The sequence below is a fragment of the Chionomys nivalis genome, chromosome 21 (assembly GCF_950005125.1).
Source record: "Chionomys nivalis chromosome 21, mChiNiv1.1, whole genome shotgun sequence".
Taxonomy (NCBI): domain Eukaryota; kingdom Metazoa; phylum Chordata; class Mammalia; order Rodentia; family Cricetidae; genus Chionomys; species Chionomys nivalis.
Window position 1 is genome coordinate 30,729,380 of NC_080106.1, and position 19,921 is coordinate 30,749,300.

Sequence of the window (19,921 nt, forward strand, 5' to 3'; positions counted from 1 at the left end):
GCAAGACACAGTGTGGCTGCAGCATCGCAGTGGAGCGGGGGAGGGGGACTAGGCAGGGTGTCCATGCAGCAGGAGAGGGGCCATGGGCTACCTGCTCCTCCACTCAGCCTTCGGTCCTTCAAGTGTGCAACTAAGAGAGAAGACAGCCAGAGAGGGCAAGGGTAGGGGAGACACAGAACATGGTGAAGATTGGGCCAGCCCAAGGGCATCAAGATGGGCCAAGATGAGACACACAGACAGGGCAGGGCTGAGCCCATTCAAACAGCCACTTGTGGAAGCCACACAGCAGGCTCAGGATTCTCAGGTCCCCTCTTCTCCAGCCCAGGCTGTGACTTAAGGCCCACCGAGGCCACACTCTAGACCTAGTGCCCTCACTGCTCTACCAGAACTCAATCTTGTACAGAAAGGGGAGGAGGTCGTACAATCTTCCAAAGCCCCTCCGACTCCTGGGAAGCCCAGAGACACACTCTAGTGTCTGCAAGTGTTGCTCCTTCTTGGCCTTACAGATGTCTGCCAAGCTCCAAGAGTGCATGGGGCCTAGATTAGAGTTCTGGCTAGTACTCCCTGTCTGCTTGTGCCCTTTTTCTGCTATTTCCCCATGAGGCTGGCAGGGTGGAGGGCTATCCTATTTCTGCCCCAAGGAGGTACAGGTGGGCAGAAATCTGGTGGAGGGCACCAGATTGAGGGAGAGCGATTCACCCGGCAGTTGTATGTTGTTAAGAGTGGACCAGAGGTCCCGAAGGCACACAGGAGCTGCCAGAAGTCCTCTCTCTCTCTCTCTCTCTCTCTCTCTCTCTCTCTCTGTGTGTGTGTGTGTGTGTGTGGTGTGTGTGTATGTGTGGTGTGTGTGGTGTGTGTGTGTGGGTAGTGTGTGTGTGTTGGGTGCTCATGGGTGCAGCCTGGGTCTCATCACTGTTGCATGAGAGGGTGTTTCGGGAAGGATGGGGACCAGAAAGCTGGTGTAGAGCCCTTGATCTCAGTTGGTCCTCAGGCTTACTTTCCACAGGTTTGGACATGTTTCCACTTCCATTCTCCAGTCCCAGACTCCATGCACCTGGGCGCTAACCCTCCTTCTGTGACAAAGAGCCTTTTGAGGTGTCCTAATCCCAATAGGGTGTGGGTGACTCGTCTAAAACGGGCTTTTCTAACAGCACCCAGCCTAGGTGCTGAACTCTCAAGGGCTGGAAGAAGAGCCCTCTCCCAAACGGACCCTGACACAGGACTCAGAAGAATGCCTAAGGCTCTACCCAAGCAGGGAAGCTGGCTGGGCCTGGGACACATGCCTTATAATGTATGCAGAGTCTGGGGAGAGTAGCCTAGCCTTCGGGGTCCAGGTGACAGAGTACACTCAACCACAGACTCCCCAGCACATGGGCACTGTGTCCTGGTCCCTGGCCCAGGGTGGGTGGGGGTGTACTTACTGTAGCCCATGCCTTGCAGGAAGTATTTGAAGGCCTCAGTCAGTTTCCCTGGCTGCAATAAGATGGACATGAAGTGCTCTGATTGGCTGCCTGGGGTTAGCGGGGAGGATGCTATCACCCCCACCCCCGACAGGCTAGGTGATACAATGGCAGGAGGGCCTGGGGTCTTACCTGTGTCACCTGAGGAAGACCACCAGAATCTGCCATCTGAAAGGAAAAGAACAGGGGGGACTGAGGAGCCCCTCCCAACACCTGGACAGACTGTGCTGTCCAAGCACCACCCTGCTCCCGTCCGTCCTGTCCAGCAGCCCCCTCCCTGCAGCTGGGCCACGGGACTGATGGGCTGGGGTGGTGGCCGGGTATCTCACCTTCAGGAAGGTCGTAGTGGTCGGGTCCAGTTTGGAGTTGCACTCAACCTGGGGACAAGGAGCCACCTGCTTAGGCAGGTTCTGTGCCCAGAGCAGGGAGGGGAAGAAGGATGGGAGGGGAGAGGGGAGGGGAGGGGAGGAAGGTACAGGCCCAAGGGCTTCCCTTCCCAGGCTTTCCGCCTGCTCGGGCTTCCTAAGTCCCTGGAGGCCTGTTGGTCTGAGGGGCCTGAAATTCCACTCACATCCGCAAGTGGGGCAGGAATGGGACCAGGATTGGAACCAGAAGGCCAGGGTCACTCTAGCAGAACGGATCAGAGGATCTGGACAGTGTTAAGGGACAGCAGGGGACATTGGAGCCCCTGCCTGGGCCAAGGTGGCCAGTGCAGCCCACACTGTGCCCTTGCAGCCTTCCTCGTGAGCTCTGAAAGTCTGGTATCTTCGGAACATCCTAGGCACCCACCCCAAGACAAAGTGTTGCCAGAGCTCCAATGGGAGGGGTACAAGCCCCATCTTGGGTGCTTGGGTGGCTCCAGGGTGAACACTGATGTCTATGAGTCACTTATGGGTCCAATTTTGGGAGAAGTGGACCTTGGGCTCTAAACTGAAGTGAGGTAGGCTACCCTGGGGAGAAGACAGGTGGGACCACCAGGCAGCACGGTCCTAGACTTGCCAGGCCTCTCCACCTGCACAAAGCAGGCGGTAAGGCCCCAGTGTGTGGCCAGGTGGCAGAAGAGTATCTGAGAACCCCATCACTTAGGATCTGCCCCAGATTCTAACCTCCTGCGCAGGGGAGTCACACTCACCACCCCGTCCTCAGCAGGTGCATTATCCCCAACGACCAGCATCACCGGGCAACTACGAGAGAGAGAGAGAGAGAGAGAGAGAGAGAGAGAGAGAGAGAGAGAGAGAGAGAGAGAGGATAAAAGTCATCTAGCCTGGGCTTAGGGGCAAAGGGACAGGCTGGAGGGGAGCAGCCACTCACCGGAGCGTCTTGGCGTTGGGCACGGTCCCAGGCCGGTTAATATCAAGGTCTCTGCGGCTGTGGGGGGAGGGGCAAAAGTAAAGGCGGCATCCACCCCAGAGGTGGATCCCAACACTGCCAACTGGCAAACCTGGGAGTCACGGACTTGCTCTGCCTACACGGGACCTATCCTTTGGCCCGTCCTTGTCATGACTCCTTTCCAGCACCCCCAAGTGAGCCAGGTATGTGCTCCGGAGCCCGTGCCGCTCCCATCTTGCAGGACCACACAGACAACCCTGACTGAATATTAGCGTCCATCTGGGTCTCTTCCTCACTGCGGGGGGGGGGGGGTTCTTCCGGCAGGAGCTTCTTTACTAAAAGTTTGCAAAAGCAAAGGCGCGGGGCTGAGCACCTCGTCCTGCGGTGGGGACCGAGGGTGCGACTGATATCCTTTCCACTCAGCAACGGGGAAGAGCAAGAATCCAATAGCCAGAGTCCATGACTCTGCTCCCCTCAACTCAGAGGGGAAGAAGCTACCCTCAACCCCCGGGCAAGAAGCTACCCTCTCCCAGACTCCAGCTCCTCTCCAGTCTGGGGATGGTGCTGCCTGCCTTGCACCCTCCCGTGGGGGATGGGAACACCCACACCTGTTGTACATGTTCCAGAAGAGCTGCAGGTTGGCCTGGTTCACCACGTTTGAGATCTGCTGTCGGTAGTTCTGCACCAGCTCTGTGTTGTTCACCAGCTCCTCCTGGGCGTGGGGGGAAGGGAAGGGGTACATACAGGCTGTGGCTTGGGGCTCTGAGAGGGCACGTGGGAGTCATCTACAGAACAGCCTTGGCCCCACTCCTAGCCTAGTGGGAGTGGTCTGGAAGGCAGAGGAGGGGCCTCGGGCGTGGAAAGACTTCCCACGGACCACCTCAGACACAGTATTGTGTGACCCAGCCTGTCCCTGCTGACTGAGCCCCTGCTCCCGAGGACGCCCCAAATGCAATCCGTTCTGCCCCTTACCTGGCTGAAGAGATGAGAGAGTACCGTATCTGGTAAAGTGCTGGTCAGGCCAGAGAGCTGCAGGAGGGGAGGAAAGCCAGGGTGAGGCCTGGCTCAGCCCACTGCTCTCCCAGATGGGCCATGTGGGCTTGGTGCTCACCTTGGTGGCAGCCCAGTCAATCCAGCCTTTGCCGTTGGGGTCAATGTTCATCAGCACCAGTCCCTCCACCAAGTCAGGGAAAATGAGCTGCAGGGAGAGGGGAAAGAGAAAGCAGGTCACGAAGCTCTTGCTTGGTGAAGTCTTCACGATACCACAGATGGGCCAGCTGGGTACCTGGGTCTGTACAGGGCTCCCATGCCGGGGTCCTCGCTGCTCCTGTTCTCTGCCCAGCCCTAAAGATCTTTTGATTTAGACGGAATCCATTACAGCTGCTTCTTACCCTTTCTAGGACATGTATATGTATTATGTATGTACGTGTGGTTCTGGGGGTGGGACCCAGAGCTCTGCCACAAGTGCCCAGAGAATGCTCTATCACAAAGCCATACTGCCAGGACTTTTAATATGTTTTTGAAGGTGTTGCAAAACTGATTATCAAATATCTTTAAATCTCGCAAATTTTTTACATTTCTTCATTCATTTGTGTGTGAGTGTGTGTGTGTATACATTCTCATGTGAAACAAGACCCTAGTGTGAATATATATATGTGTGTGTGTGTGTGTGTATACATTCTCATATGAAACAAGACCCTAGTGTGAATATATGTGTGTGTGTGTGTGTATATACATTCTCATATGAAACAAGACCCTAGTGGGAGTTGGTTCTCTCCTTCTATCATCTGGGTCCAGCGGATCAAATTCAGGCTGCTGGGCTTGGTGGCAAGCTCATCTACCTACTGAGCCAGCTTGTAGGCCCCATCTTAAAATCTTAAAATAGGCTGTTTCCTTCCTAGCTTTTTATGGCTGAAGACCCTGTGGGAGAAGAGAAGACACAGTCCTTTCCAAAGCCAGCTCTGTGCTGACTGCGACAGGGGTGTTCAAGGGTTGGCCCGCGTGTAGGAAGAACGGGTGACAGACATGCAGAGGCCCTGTGGTCTGTCTGCGGGGTCTGGACTAGTCTACAGCTGGCAAAACGGCTCAGTGTTGGAACAGAAGCTAGAGGCAAAATTTCTGTTTCTGTTTCAACAATAAATGTTTGAATCCTAAAACAATTCCTGGCTTTAGAGATGAAGGCTTTCCTGCCTAACCTGCTGTTTCTGAAATGCGGTTCTCTTTGAACCTCAGAACCCGAATGTAAGCGTGGTGTTGGGTTAAAGGACCATTTGTGTCCATACGGTACCTCATCCTCTGGGGACAACCTGTGCTGGTGGGCAAGGTGACAAGTTGGCTTGTTGCTAACAGGAATTTGGTTAAGTAGCGGCTGACAGTCTTCCGAAGCAGTGAGCGGGGGGAAGGGACTCCTTTTCCTTTTTTTATCTAAGTACTCATTTATGGTTGGTGTATGTGTGGCAGGTCACAGCTCTGCAGAGTCCCTTTTCTCCTTCCTCCCCTATGTGGGCTCCAGGGATGGAACTCAGGTCTCCAGGTTTGTGGGGCAGGTGCTTTATTTGCTGAGCTATCTCATCAGTCCATCTGCTCTATTGTTGTATAATGCTAGGGGTGGGACCCAGAGCCTGACGTGCAAGGTGAACAGGATCACGGAGCCACAGCCTAGCACCTCTCTCTTTCCTCCTGCCCGCCTTCCTTCTTTCCTTTCTTCCCTTCCTTTCTCCCCTCCATCCTTCCTCCCTTCCATTTCCTTGGAGGGAAAAAGTTGTGCTTTTTTTGTTTGTTTGTGGATTTTTGCAAAAGGGAAGGAAGAAGAGGAGGAGGAAGAGCAGGGAAAGCCCTCTGTGGCCCAGGGGTCACCCTCTTGGGCTGGCCTGGGGCTCTCCGTGAGGGTGGGGAAACTCACCGCGAACTTGGCCAGCACGTAGGCTCCGGCTCCCACTCCGATGCCAATCACGTACTTGAACCTGTTGTAGAGCAGGGCCGGTCACTCCATGGCTGGGATGTCGTTTCCCATAAGACTCAGTCAGAGCAGATCTCCCCTGCCACCCTCAGCCCCTCACTGAAGCCAGGCTATCTTCAGCGGTATGGGCAACTCCTATGCCCAAGCTCAGAGGCCGGAGCTAGGAAGGACTCACCCGAAGTGCTGTACCACACTCGGCAGCATGGCGGCCAGCTGCTCCATGGAAGGGAACTGGTACCTGCAGGCAGAGTGGAAGTTCAGGACCTGGGGGACAGCGAGGGCACAGGGCTGGAGAGAGGGAAGAGACTCGGGGGGGGGGTACCTACCCCTGAGGGAACTGTGACGCCCCCACCTGCTGCCCAGGGGCATCCACGTGGCACACCACAAAGTGTTTGGTGATCTCCTGCATGTCCTCAAAGTTGAAGAAGGTGTTGAAGCATAGCTTGTCTGCAAAGACACACCTCTCAGTGGGCATGAACAGAGGATGTCAGGGGCTGGAGGGCTTCAGAGCCCAGTGGGGAATTCCAGATCAGAGGCCAAGCAGAGAGAGGGGAGGGTGAGCTGAGATCTGCAGGACCATGCACGGAGGGGAGGAATCCTCGCTGGCTCTGCAGTTCAGGGTGGGGCCATGCAGGGTGACCAGAGCACAGCTGCACTTACGATTGAGGCCCACATCATGGTAGGTGAGGATGGCTGGGCGGTTCCCTTTAGGAGAGCCCCGGATCACCACATGCAGAAGGCCATAAGGCGTCTCAATGTCATGTTCCTAGAGGGGACGGATGGCATTGGGAGCTCTGGTTCTTGGGGAATGAGGTGCTAGAGGAGCCCGTAGCCAAGGTGTTTATCCACTCAGGTCACCCCACAGAAGACAAGTGGAACCTCCTCATCAGAGGGGGTCGGCGCAGGAACAGCCCCATTCCCTCTACAGATGAACCTGCCCCTGCTCTGCATCCAGCCTGCCACAGGGTCCTAGGAGGTCAGCATTCTCTCCACTTCACACAGCCCTCTCGAGAGGTGTGCCTTCTTCCTGCAGAATGGCCTCTGCTGCCCCACCTAGCATCCACAGCAAACGTTCCCACATCAGCTACATCCTGCTCCCGATCCACACATCTGTCCCTGTTCTTGCTCCCTCAAATTCCCTGCCCTGTGGTACCCATCTCCACGGCCAGGTCTGCCCCCAAGGCCTTCTGCAGTTCCTACTCCCAGGTCAAGTCCGTGCCCTTGGCTTTGTTGCTCAGGACTAGTCCTTCAGGGGGACCTGGTTCTGTGTGACTTTGAACAGGGCAGGTGGCCTCTCATCCCATAGAGCCTTTGCGGGAGCCGCAGTAAGTAGACATGGCCCAGAGAAGGGGGCTGTTGCAGGTGGCACCCCTGAACCTTAAGGGGCTACCTTGTCAACTGGTCTCTTTGCAGACAGGCCATTGCTAGGATTCCTCAATCAGGAAATTCCTAGCACGCCAGTCAGAGTTGAATACACCCTAACCCTGTACCACAGGGGTCCTGATACCACTGCTAGTGGCCCCCAGCTGGGGTGGTGTTACATTCCCAAGGGGAGAGAAACAGCAAGTGGCTGAGCTCCAACTGTGTACCAAGTTTCCTACCGGACACTCAAGACAGAGAGAACCTAGACTCCATTTTGCTGATGGGGACACTGGTTTCCGAAGAAGGAGCTGTGTATGACAAAGCCAGCTTCCCTCAGTCTGGTTTTTTGGGGTGTGGCATCAGAGATCCACTGTTCAGACTGGGTCTCCAGAAGGAAAGGAGGTGATAATCCCACAGCCACAGGCTACACTCTGGGATTCATACTCTGAGGGAAGGCCTGGGTATCATCCTGTGGGCTTCAGTTAGGCCCAAGCCCAACACAGCCTCCCAGCTCCATCCTCCCTCAGGATCCATTTGACCGGAAAAGCTTCCTGCTCACTGGTGCCTGGCATGTGACACCTCATTTATTCCTCACTGGACCCCAACCCTCTACAGTTTGCTCTACAGGAAGACAAGGGGCCCAGAAAGGATAATCCACTCGCTCAAGGTCGAACCCAGAGCTGACAAGATGCCAGCTCAGGGCTGTGGCTCTGCACCAAGGAAAGCATTTTCTGAGGGGCGGGGCTGAGGTTCACCAAGGGGGCCCCCACCCCAGCCAGCTGCTTTTCTCCTTTGGGGTCCCTGTTACGGTCACTCCACTGTTCTCTCAGCTCTAAAGGAAGGGATGGGGCGTGATGGACACAGTGTAAAAGCACCACGCAGCCAGCAAAGGGCTGTTTCTCTGCTGTGGTGGGTCCAATTTCACTTTGCAAGGACCCGGGGGGCCTAGGAACTCTCCAAAATAGTGAGCGGTTTCTGCCCTGTTACCAGAGTGGTCTGCACTGCCCTTCCCAACCCTGATGTAGCTGCCCAAGTCCTTATCTCTAGGCAGATACCATCAGTCACAGCACGGGCCTTGCTAAGGAGGGTTCACTTCCCAGAAGGGGAAGCTCTGGCTTTGACCAGGTCATGGGGACCCACAGGAGTGGTGCTAACCAAATTTCTTGAGGCATAGTGACCTTGACTGAAAGTTCCCAACAACGTCTTTACCACCGCATCCTCCTCAACCCTGGGCCCAGAATTCGGACCCAGGTGGTCTGATGGAGGCTGAGCCTCCCCACCCCTCAGGCCGCTGACCAGAGTGGGGGGGAGACACGCCTCAAAGGCCACAGCCCAGCAGACTGTCAGCCCCTCAATTCCCAGGGTAGAGTGCTCCCATTGGCTCTCAGTGACGTCAAAGCCCAGCCCCCCACTTCCAGGTGGGAGCTCAAGGGATGCACTGCGGCAGGCAGCAAGGGAGGGGGCTTTGACGTCTCTCGCTAGGTCTCTCCTCACCAGTGACCTTGAGGGCTGGGGAGAAGAGGGTCGGAACGGGGCTGTGACACACTAAGGCGATGGCGGTGGATGTGGTAGGATTTAATTTCAGCAGCTTCCTGCGTAATTCAGGTCTGCACGGGGAGGGTAGAGGCTGATTAGGATCCGGCCGGAAAGGAGAATGAGTGGCAGGGGCACGGAATGCGCGAGTGCAGGGCAAAGCTGCCCTTGCATCTCCCACCGTGAGGAAGAACACAGGGCTTGGGTAGCTGTTGCTCCTCCCCCGTAGCAAGAGGAGGTGTCCTGGGGCCCCACGCCCTGCCAGCTCAGTGCTCCAGTCCTGTCTTCCCCACCTTGTAAAATAAAGCAGGGTAGCCTCTCCTTGACTCCTCCCGCGATACTCGTGCCTGAAGACCCAGACCCCCGCCGCCTCCTCTGCCCGGCACCGCAGTGCACTGGGGATACACAAGCAACTCCTCATGGAGACGTGACGCTCTGCGGCAGCTATCCAGCATCATGCGATTCCCCCCTCCCCTGCGCCGCCAGGTTAGACCCTGCAGGCACAACCCTGACAGAAGCTAGGAACATGGCAGAAGCTCACAGGGGACGCACCAAGCTGAAGTGACCCCAAGAGTTCACAGATGAGGCCGAGAACACAAGCCAGCAAACAGAAGCCAATGAACCCATCCTTACTCAACCCTCCACCCAGTGCCTGAATAGACCAGGAAGACAGGCTTCGGAGCAGAGCTGTCACCAGACAGGTCAGGATAAGACACCTTATCCTCTGTAGGTCACAAGGATGCCTCATCCTCCCTGCCCATCCCGCAGCGCCCCTGGACCCTCACTCACCCCATCCCAGCACTCCGGCATCTTGCCGAGGAAGGGAATTTGCCGAACCAGAAAGCGCAAACAAAAGCCTGAGTCACTCGGACAGCTTGGGTGGGAGACTTGCGGCTCTGTGGCGGGGCACACAGCTCCGCGTGATTTTATACACAGATCCCGGCCCTGCCCAGGCTGGTCCCTCCTCCCTGAAGGGTTTCTGAGCAGCTACTTGCTCACTCCGAGTCCTGGCTCCCACATTGGCTGTTAGGAGACAAACCTGGCTCCAATTGGCTTCTGAAATCCTCGCTCACTCCGCCTTGCTTCAGCCCCTCCCGCCTCAGTGACACAACACCCCCGATGGTCCCCAGCCCCTGCAGCTCAGGGGTGCTTAGCACCCAGGCACCTTCCATTAGGTGCAGCTCTATGTGGCTCCTGGAAAGCAGCAGCCAGGGCCACAGAGGCGCCCCTGCAGCGTGCACACGCAGCATCTCAGCGTGGGGTGGCCTGAGAAGCTGCACTTGCAGACCGGTCTCAGCACTCGGCTCCATCCCCTGGGAGCACAAGGGTCCCGAGAGACCCAGTATCTGGAGCACCTGACTCCCAGGCCCAGACATCCTAGCAAGAGGACTGCCTAGGTGATATAACCTTGAGCTTGGGGAGGACGTCACTGGTTTGGGGAACACTTGGATTTATCCATTGCTTCTTCGGGGTCTTCCCCCCCTTAGGTATCTCCAACCCTGCCAGCACAGATGCCCAGGGCTGACCCACAGCCCTGCAAATGTGGAGTTTAGGAGTCTGGGGGTGCTGGGCAGAAGTAGAGGAGCAATAGGGAAGGCCTAGCCCTCCTCGACCTCACACTCCTGCAAGAGGATAAGGCATGGGGGTGGGGGGGGACAGGCTGACATGCTTGCGTTCCAAACAAACACTCAAGCCAAGTCCTGTCTTCTGAAGCCAGTCGGTATGAATCCAGCTCCTGAGGCTCTGGAGAGGACACACAAGCTCCCCCAGGCTGCACGCTTTATCTGCTTTATCCGTCAGGACAGAGAGGCTCAGGGTGAAAGGCTGACTGAAGGCACACAGCGCACAGAGGAGCAGGAAGACGAGGGGAGTAAAGGAGAGGAAATAGGCCAGGGAGGTGACAGAGGAGGGCACCCCAGGGCTGAGAGGACCAAAGTAACAGGGAACATGGTGGGGGCGGGTGCCTGTGCCCCTATTCTGTCTCCTTGGTCGAGGAAAGCACCTCCGGTCCCTATCTGCGCTGACGGCCCTGCATCCCAGTGGGTCCTGGGGGAAGGTGGCCAGCTCCCCGCCCAGGTGCCTGGTGACCTCCTTTGCAGCAGCTGCGTGCACTATTCCTAGTAACAGCCTCTGTCGTGGGTACCAACAAGCTTTCCCTGCGCCACTCTGACCAAGCCACCCCCAAACAGAGACATGGAACAGTGCTCTCCTCCTGTCCTGGTCTGCCCCCCCCCAATCTACCCATGGGCCTCTCGAGGACCCTGCCACCGATTCCCACTCCCTGCAGTCCCTGACCGACCCACGCCCACTCCCTGACTACCTATGGAGGGGTTTCCCCTCTCCTGCTCCCAAGGGAGATGCTCACTCAACACCGGCCTCTTCCAGGGCTTCCTGTCTCTGCTCGCTGGCTAGAAAACCCACAGACCCAAAGTCAGGTCTGTTCAACCAGCTGTCTGCGGGGTCCTGGGGCAAGGTATGTAATTCTCTGCTTCTAGGAAACACAGAAGCCTGAGAGACAGGACGAGGTGCCTGAGGCCCAGGAGTCTGATTGTTTTCTCGCTCAGGTAAGGGGCAGCATGGCTTCTCTGCATCTCAGCATTCTAGGCCCACGGTACGACCATCGAGGGGGGCAGTCACTTACATTAGAATGCCCCCCATGCCAGACCCTAAGAGCTTTCCACTCTCTCACTCAGTACCCACTTTTCAGACACGTGATAAGCTGCTATGCCTCACACAGCTAGAAGCCACAGCACCAGAAGTCATGTCAGGTGGTCTACTGCGGCTGCGTGCTGTGGTTGGCGGTGCCTCGTCACGGTCACGGGGAGTGGGGGAGGTGGGGGAGATGTCCGAACACTTGGCCCATTCCCTTATAAGCACTCTGAGCCACTTCAATGTGAATGAGTGAATGAGCAGGCTGGGGCAGCGAGGGGCGGGGTAGGGGGAACTAGACTGGAGCAGGCTGGGAGCAGCGTGGGCGGTGGGGTGGACATGAATGGACCAGGACTGGGATCTCTTATGCTTTCTGGTTTCTCTGTCTTGCTTCTTTCTCCCGCAGCTGACCCTGTAGAGTCAGAGATAGTGACACTGCCTGCCTCTGTGGAGCTGGGCATGAAGGTGGCTCCCCAGCTGTGGCCCAGAAAACAGCCATCTTTGTGGGTGTTTTTCTTTAAAAAAAGAAAACCAAGCAAAACCTGCCTCTATGAAGCACTCCCAGGGAGACAGGAAGGGTCCTGGAGAGCATGCTGCCCTTCGCGGAGCAAAGGGTGCTGAGAACTAGGGTCCCACCATGCACAGCTGCCCGAGGCTTGTCCACTCACACACCCCACCCTCATTTGTCACAGACAGAGACTTCCATGACAGGGCCTGTCCTACTAATTTCTGGCTGTCCCTTCTGAAGAGGCTGGTTCACTCCCAATCCTTCTCGGGGACTCTGGTTGGCCCCAGCTGCCAATCAGAGTGCTGTACTTTCAGCTGAGGCCTGTGACCTCAGGGAATGTGGGCATGAGCAAGGTCTGCCTACCGCCTCCCTCCTTGAAGAGGCACGTGACCAAGGGACCGACACTAGCCCAGATCCTCATTCTTGCTTGCTAGCTGCGTCAGGGGGAGGAGCCATCGGGGAGCCCCCACCTCCTGTACTGCTTCATGGGGAGGAGCCATCGGGGAGCCCCACCTCCCCCAGACTGTGAAACTGTTCCAAGGAGACTGACCCAAAAAAAGGTCAGGTAGAGAAAAGAAAGTGGCCTAGGGGCAACTTCCATCCAGCAGGGAGGAGGGGGCTCTGAACTGGTTGTTATAGTCAGATGGCCAGTGGCATGTGAGAGCCCTGTAAGCCTATGTCCCTCTGTCCTATGCCGCTGTTAGACACGTTCTGGGACCTGGAACCACACAGTTCCCGGGGGTCTCAGAGGGGAGAAACGGTTGGACAAAATCATGTGAAGGAATCAAAGAACAAGTTCCATTTTCATGGTACCTTTGGCATCAAACTAAAGAGGACACGGTTGTCCAGGCAACGGCTGCTATGGAAACCGGAGCTATTTCACAGTCAACCTAGCTTCCACGGGTGGAAAATGCTGATTCAGGTGACAGCATCTCTCGCTCCCTTCTGCACACTCATGGCCTGAGGCCTCTGCTTCCTTCCCAGCTGTGCTGTTCACAGAGGGTCCGCCCCCCTCCCTCTCTGCCCACAGCTGCTGGGTAGGGGGAGCAGCTGTAGGGAAGCCATGGAGGAGGCGCTGCGGAGCAGTGGGGGCAGTCATTAGACCATGAGATGGCCTCCCCACCAGAGACCCGAACACACAGACAGGCTATGACTCTCCTCTAGGACCCAGTCCAGCGGGAATGAGGTCCACACAGATACAGGCCCCGCATTTTGAGTTTAACCTACCTTCCAGTCTGTGTCCACAACTGAGAGGAAGGTGTCAGGGTTATCCTAAGGAAAGCAAGGAGGACAAGTTAGACCAGCTCCCAGGCTCTGCCTGGAGCAGACTGGTCGTCTGACCCCAGCCATATTCATGCTGACAGAAGGGGCTCACGGGCTTACCTAAGGTGTCGGGGTATGGACAGTGCAAGGATTTCTATCTCGTAGGGTATCGGGGAGACTGAGAGCTGTCTACAGGTAGAGTGCACTGGGAACTCAGTGCTGGCTTTGGTTCACTGCACACAAGGGTAGAGGACCGTGGAGGAGCAAAGAGACACCTTGACTGTCACCTCCATGGCAGGGAGGGAAGAAGCTGAGGTCTGTTCAGTGTCCTGGCCTGTGCACACTAGGTATTATCAAGGCCGGCAGCACTGCCCACTCAACTCTCTCAACCTTCCTGGGTCTATGTGAGACTGGCAATGGCATCTTCCAATAGCGCCCGTCCTGCCTCTGGACTCCAGATGCCATGATGGAAGGACCCTATCTGGCCCCATAAAGCCTGGACTAGGGTGGGCTCTCAGACACGGGCTAATCTAAATGAACAATATGACATCACAAATAAGGGGCATGTGGCTCAGAAGACACCCAAAGCTGAGTATAGTAGCACGGGCCAACCATTCAACACCCAGGAGGCTGAGAACCCACGGCCAGCCTCGGCTATGTAGGGAGATCTGCTGACTCTTCCAAAGCCTAGGGAATCTATAGCCATCAAGGGAGGAGGGGCGGCCACTTCTGGAACCCCTTAGGAAGGGGGCTGCTGGCAGAAGGGGGCGGGGCTGGTCACTGATGGAGCCTGTCACCAAAGCATCTCAGTGAGATGGTTGCAAAGCAAGTGTGGGAAGGTAATTACCTCGGGGGAGAGGGAGGCAGTTCTGTTAAAAGCACAAAATCTGACAGAAAGGATGAGGCAGATAATGGTAGGGTGTGCTATATGCTCTCAGGAAGCAAGGGGCCCAGGAGATAGGCACGTGGGAGGGATGGGCCCACAAACCAAGACACAGCAGGAAAATGAGCGACATGAAACTCTGGGAATCACAGGAAGTGTCTGAGGTCAGAACAAAGGGCAGGAGAGGGTCTGGATGAATGGAAAGTCCATGAGGGGCGGGGAGACCTGGGAGGTCCAGAGAAGGAGCAGCCAGTGTCCCGTGGAACCTGGGACTCCTCAGACCCTGCAGACTTCATGGAAAGTCGGTCTAAAGTGGCTTATAGGGGTGGAAAGGCACAAAGAATATAATCATCCCCCTGCCTCTGCATTGGTTCCAGAACCTTCAGGTAGGTACCAAACTTCACTTCTCTAAGATGGCATTATATCTGCCCAGTACCCATAATTCTCCTCTCATACAATTTAAGTCAGCTCTAGATTGCCGATAACACACCTTCGAGAAAATATGCATATGTCATGGAAGTAGATGCTATACTCCGCTGGTAAGGGATCAAGGACAAGAAAAGTGTGTACAGACGATTTTCTCTGGCTGCTTCTGTCTGACTAACTGAGGTCCTGGGTGTGGACACCGTGGATGTGAGGGCCTGCCTTACTCACCCCTCTCTAGATACCTGTACCTAAGTCTGTACCCGGCAAACTACAGCCGTTCGGAGAGTGAAGAGGCCAGGCAGGCACTGCACTAAGGATGCTAAGAGACCTTGCCAGCACCACAGCCCGAGAAAGGTCAGCTTCTAAAGACAAAGGCGCAGCTAGCTGACACCGCCAGGATTCTGCTGGGAGTCACAAGGAGGCTACACTGGGCATTTTTTAAAAATGTCCCTTTGGAAAAAGCAGAGGTGACCGGGTACCCAGCAAGAGCCTCTTGCTGACTCAAGGACGAGTCTGAAACACAGATCTCAAACACCAGAGTGGTAGACTACCGCCCTGATGGCCGCTGGCGTGAAATGAGAGACTGGGTTCAGCAGAAGGAGGAGGAAGGCTGCCAGGAACAGGAGGGGAGGGCCGTGAGTCAGGAGAAAGGGACAGCGAGGTACTGCAGGAGGCTGGAGAGACCTGGGCACAAGACAGACCCGTGCTTCAGGGTTGGGGACACCCTGCGAGGGACAACAGGGTGGAGGGGGTGCCAGGAACAGCCTAGTGGCCGGCAAAGGCTTCCTGGGAACACTTGAGTTGAGCCAGAATAAAATAGGAAGGCTGCCCTGTAAGTTCTCGGGCTGATGTCTCCCAGCGGAAGAAGTGGTTGGAAATATGGCAGATACCCTCAAGGTTCAAGGAGGCTGGGAAGGAAGGAAGTGCAGGGGCGGGGGAGCAATACTCGGGAACCTGGGATGAGGAGTTTGTCAAATGCGCAGCTCACTGCCGGCCCTACAGGCTACCCTCGAATAACCCAGGCGTAGGTGCTTGGCTCGAGGTTATGTTGAATGACCAACGACGCCCCGTTCAGGGGCAGGGCTGTGGCCTCATGTGGTTGAACTCCCAAGAGACCCCCACCTGATCCCAATCCTTGCTGCTCCTTCTGGTGGGAAGCTGGAAGGTGGGTGGAAATAAAACACGGAGCTGAAGGTGGAAAGCACCGGGCTCCTGCCTTTCCCAGCTGCAAACATGGCTGGGAGGATGCATACACCTAGCAACACTGGATGGACACTTAGGTTGATCCCGCCTGCAACTTCCTCAAGAAACGAACCAGTTAATTCTGGGTAGCTCTGAATTCACAGGGCAGTTCTCTCTAGTACCACAGACAAGATAGCAGGAAAACACGCAATTTCACTCTTCACCACAAGGTGGCGCACGGCCCCCAGGACCTGGAAGGGGCGACTCACCAGCTCTGTCACATCCTGGCCCCGGAGTAGGGGCTTCTCCTCAGGGAATCGCAGCTCCTGCAGCCCGGCCATGGTCACGTCGTGGAGCAGAAGCCCTAAAAAGAAGGGAGCATAAAGAAGCTGTCCAGCGAGGCTAACACAGGCCAGGGCTACTGGCCCCAGGCGATCACAACTGATCTCTCTCCAAGACCTGTTTTATGTCAAGGAATATTATATTGTATTTGCTCTTTTCAAATAAAAACGTGTTCTGCAAAACTAAGCAACACAAGGGGATCCCTCTAAGTTTCAAACAAAACCCAGCATTTACGGTGAGGCAGAAGGGTTCTGTGGGGAGGTAAGAATTCGTCAGAAGTGTCTTGCAGGGGCTTTGGTAGACTGAAGCTGGAGAGGAAGGGAGGCGACAGCTCCGAGGCAAGAGCTCTCTTTCCTGGGACTTGAACAGAGCTTGCGTCAGGGCTGAAGATTTCTGCCTATAGCCACCAGAAGGTCCCATACCCCAATTTCTGGGTGACTCGGATAAACGCTGAAACTGCCCCCGCTCCAAGATTTATTTATTCTATATACTGTGCTCTGCCTGCATGTATACATGCATGCCAGAAGAGGGCACTAGATTTCATTATAGATGGTTGTAAGCCATCATGTGGATGCTGGGAAAGGAACTCAGGATCACTGGGTAAGCAGCCAGTGCTCCTAACCCCTGAGCCATTTCTCTCCAGCCCGACACAGAAACTTTGGAGCTTTGGAGGAAGAAAGGGTCACACTTAAAGACCACGTACACATTTGCCCTGTGTGTGTCTGTGTAGGGGTGCAGCAAAAACATCAGACACGCAGAGAACCCAGGACCAGGGGCTCGCAGAAGAGGCAGTGCCATCTCTCACTTGGGTACAGTGACAGAGGCCAGAATGTACCCAGGTTCACCAGTGTTGTCACCATCAACAGAAAAGCTGGAAGGAGCCAGAAGCCCATCATTGGGCCACTAGGGCCACACATTCCTTTGGTAATCTGACTAAAATTATTTCAAATCATGGGGAAATGCAACTAACAGGGCTAGTGAGATGGCCCAGCAGCTAACGGTATCTGGCATCAGATTTGACAACTGGGTTCAATTCCCAGAACCCGAACAGTGAAAGGACAGCACCGAGTCCCACAGTGTCCTCTGATCTCTGCATGCATGTCGTCACAAAGGCAGGGATTTTTACAAAGCAGCTACAGAAGCATTCAGAATCCTACCATGCAGGAGAGATTCAAACAGCCCCCGGGAGAGGGAAGTTTCTGTCCTGCCCAGTCCGTTGCCAAACCTTTACAGTGTTCTAAAGCATTATCCCACGACAGAGCATGGTGGAGAGTGAGCTACGGCGGGGTGGGGGTGCCAAGACACACAGTAAAACTCCAACAAAATATTCATAATAAGCAACTAGTTCAGGCATTGCTCCTGGAGGGGTAGATTGGGATTGAAGATAGGGTGTCCACCACGAGAACATAGCCCACAGAATTAACTGACCAGAACTCATGGCACTTGCAGAGACCAGGGAGCCTGCAGGGGTTTGATCTAGGTCCTCTGCATATATGTTATGGCTGAGTAGCTTTGTATTCTTGTGGGGTTCCTAACAGTGATAGCGGAGGTTGTCTCTCTGACTCTTTTGCCAACTTGTGAAACCCTTCTCTTTCTGCCAGGTTGCCTGGTCCAGTCTTGATGTGATGGTATGTGCCTAGTCTTATTGTGGCTTGCTATGCCACGTTTGGCTGATGTCCCTGTGAGGCCTGCTCTCTTCTGATGGGAGGCAGTGGGGTGGATCTGGTGGGGAGGGGAGGTAGGAGGGAGAGACTGGGGGGAAGGGGAGGGGAAATTGCAGTAAGAATGTAATATATGACAAGAAGGAAAAGAAAATAGGATGTCTACTCTAAAGTATGGAAGGAGATATTTTTAAAAATATCTAAATTATACTTAAATTTAGATATTTAAATTAATTTCTGAGACTGAGTCTCACTATGTAGCCTTGGCTGACCTGTAACATTACAAGTCTACTATGTAAACCAGGCTACCTTAGAGTTTTGTTTTGTTTTCCAAGACAGGGTTTCTCTGTGTAACAGTCCTGGAACTTGCTTTGTGGACCAGGCTGGCCTTGAACTCACAGAGATCGGTCAGCCTCTGCCTCCTCAGCGCTATCACCAACCAGTCCAATTTCTCCCCCTTATTAGGCCTCCACCATTTGTCAATTGTTCACTTGTGCTAACACACTTCACCCTGACTGGAAGCGAGGTAAGGAGACTGAGACCCTGTCTGGGTGCCTGGTCCGTGTTCACATTCTAATGCCATGTCACCTAGAAGGTGGAGGGATGAACTCTCTCTAGCTTTCTCCTGCAGTGGGTCCTCAGCAGGAAGGCAGAAGTTGCCCTTCCTGAACCCTTTCCTGTTTGCTCCTCCTACAGAAGGCCAGTGACTGACTGACCCAGGACTCAAAGGTCCCAGGCCTGGATGGAACCCATGTTTGACCAGAGGGCAGCTCTGAGCCTTCGTCCTTACCCTCAGCACAGGAGGCAGGAGGAGGATCTGCCACCCTAAGCCCTGGGTCCCGCATGATCACACCCTGCCACCCTGCTGAGCTTTCTGTTCCCAGAGGTTTCCCAGGAAACTAGCTAACGAAGACGCAGATGGGCTGTATTTTTAGAATGGCGTCCCCTCGGCTCCCTCTGCCCTGTCTTCCCTTCCTTTTGGCTGTGTGCACACTCATCCATCCCCCTGAGTGGGAGCTCGGCAAAGCCTCCCCTTGCCTTGAGAAACCTCCTTCATCAGGACGTTCCTAGCCACCTGCCTCCCCAACACCCACCTCAATTCAATTCAAGGCGTCATAGGGATGTCCTGCCCTCCCCCACCTGCTGTGACGCCACCTGGAGGCCCTTCTCTCCAGGGACGGGGCTATTAAAAGGGTGGAGGGTGGGCAGTGCAAGGACAGATGGTCTGCAATCAGGGAGTAGCCGGGAAGAGGTAGGGAGAGACAAAGAGAACTTAGGCTGCCTCCGCCCTAGGAAATGGGCAGCCCAGCCTGCTCTGGGGGGGCTTCTGGGTAGACACTAGAGTGACATCCCCCACCCGCCCCAGAGCAGCAAAGGACAGTCTTCCTCAGAAAACCTCATATTTTTTTTCTCTCCACAGCGGCTGGGTGGTGGGGGAGATAGCTGCCTGTCTTCTGTTGCGGCCTGGTTGAGATCTGAGTGACACAGGTGGGTGACTCTAGACTGCTCATTCTCTAGAGCCTGGTGGATCTGGGGCCTTGAGTCACCCCAATCCCAGCACTTACAGTGGTTAGGCCACAGCCATGGTCCTCACAGTGCAGAGCCATGTCCGCCATCACTCACTGCCCAGCTTTGTGTGGGCAGCTCACAAGGAGACCACAGGGGAGGAGTCGCGGGCCTCCTGTGCCTACCCTGGAAAACTTGGGGGGTGGGGGACTGCAGAGACAACAGCTGTATAAAGGCCATGCTGGGCAGGGCTGTGGCTCTCTGGTGCAGGGCCCAGGCTGAGGTCATCTCTACTTGTTGTCTCAAGCACCACACAGAATAATGGAAAACTCTGTCACGGAGACTTTTGTTTCCCGCCCAAGTACTAACCAGGCCCTACCCTGCTTAGACCCTGAGATCCGATGAGCTTAGGTGTGTTAAAGTTCTATACCTAAAAATGAGGCCAACACAAAAAAACCTACTGCAGAGCTCAGCATGGGCGTCCTTCCTGCCCATCCAGACACGTGTTTTCCTCCTGACTCTGTTTCAGGGCAAAGTCAAGACTGTGTTCCATTTGGGAGCATCTTTGAATGTGGCTCCAAGATGGGACTGAGCCAAAGGAACCCTTAGATTGAGGAGGGTTAAAAACACAGCAATTAGGGCCAGCAAGATGGCTCAGCAGGTAAAGGCATCAGCCGCCAAGTCTGATGCCCTGAGTTCAATCCCCAGAATCCATGCCATAGGAGAGACCTGTGTCAAGGCGACAAACTCAGGAGCACCAGGTGACACCAAGGCAGAAGAGAGGACTGAACAGGGCTTCTGTTTTCCCACCTGACCAGCCAAGATCCAGACCAGACCCTACTGCCCAGCTGGGCTGTA

General features: G+C 55.2%; 1 protein-coding gene across 5 annotated transcripts in view; it reads right to left on the reverse strand.

Annotated features, from left to right (window-relative positions):
* Ndrg4 (NDRG family member 4) overlaps positions 1-19,921 on the reverse strand; it is a 35,135-nt gene that overhangs the window by 2,507 nt on the left and 12,707 nt on the right. For 2 of the 5 annotated variants that reach the window (XM_057753220.1, XM_057753218.1), the window contains exons 2-16: positions 15,824-15,918; positions 13,028-13,072; positions 6,409-6,514; positions 6,075-6,195; positions 5,924-5,986; positions 5,692-5,752; positions 3,901-3,987; positions 3,762-3,818; positions 3,398-3,501; positions 2,772-2,828; positions 2,593-2,644; positions 1,790-1,837; positions 1,593-1,628; positions 1,422-1,473; positions 92-130 (exon numbers count right to left, since the gene is read on the reverse strand). In XM_057753220.1, the coding sequence (XP_057609203.1) occupies positions 92-130; positions 1,422-1,473; positions 1,593-1,628; positions 1,790-1,837; positions 2,593-2,644; positions 2,772-2,828; positions 3,398-3,501; positions 3,762-3,818; positions 3,901-3,987; positions 5,692-5,752; positions 5,924-5,986; positions 6,075-6,195; positions 6,409-6,514; positions 13,028-13,072; positions 15,824-15,895 (1,000 nt within the window). In that variant the 5' untranslated portion in view covers positions 15,896-15,918. Of the gene's footprint in view, positions 1-91; positions 131-1,421; positions 1,474-1,592; positions 1,629-1,789; positions 1,838-2,592; positions 2,645-2,771; positions 2,829-3,397; positions 3,502-3,761; positions 3,819-3,900; positions 3,988-5,691; positions 5,753-5,923; positions 5,987-6,074; positions 6,196-6,408; positions 6,515-9,432; positions 9,591-13,027; positions 13,073-15,823; positions 15,919-19,921 lie in introns of those variants that run through there. The other 3 variants (XM_057753219.1, XM_057753221.1, XM_057753222.1) reach the window with 3 other exon arrangements.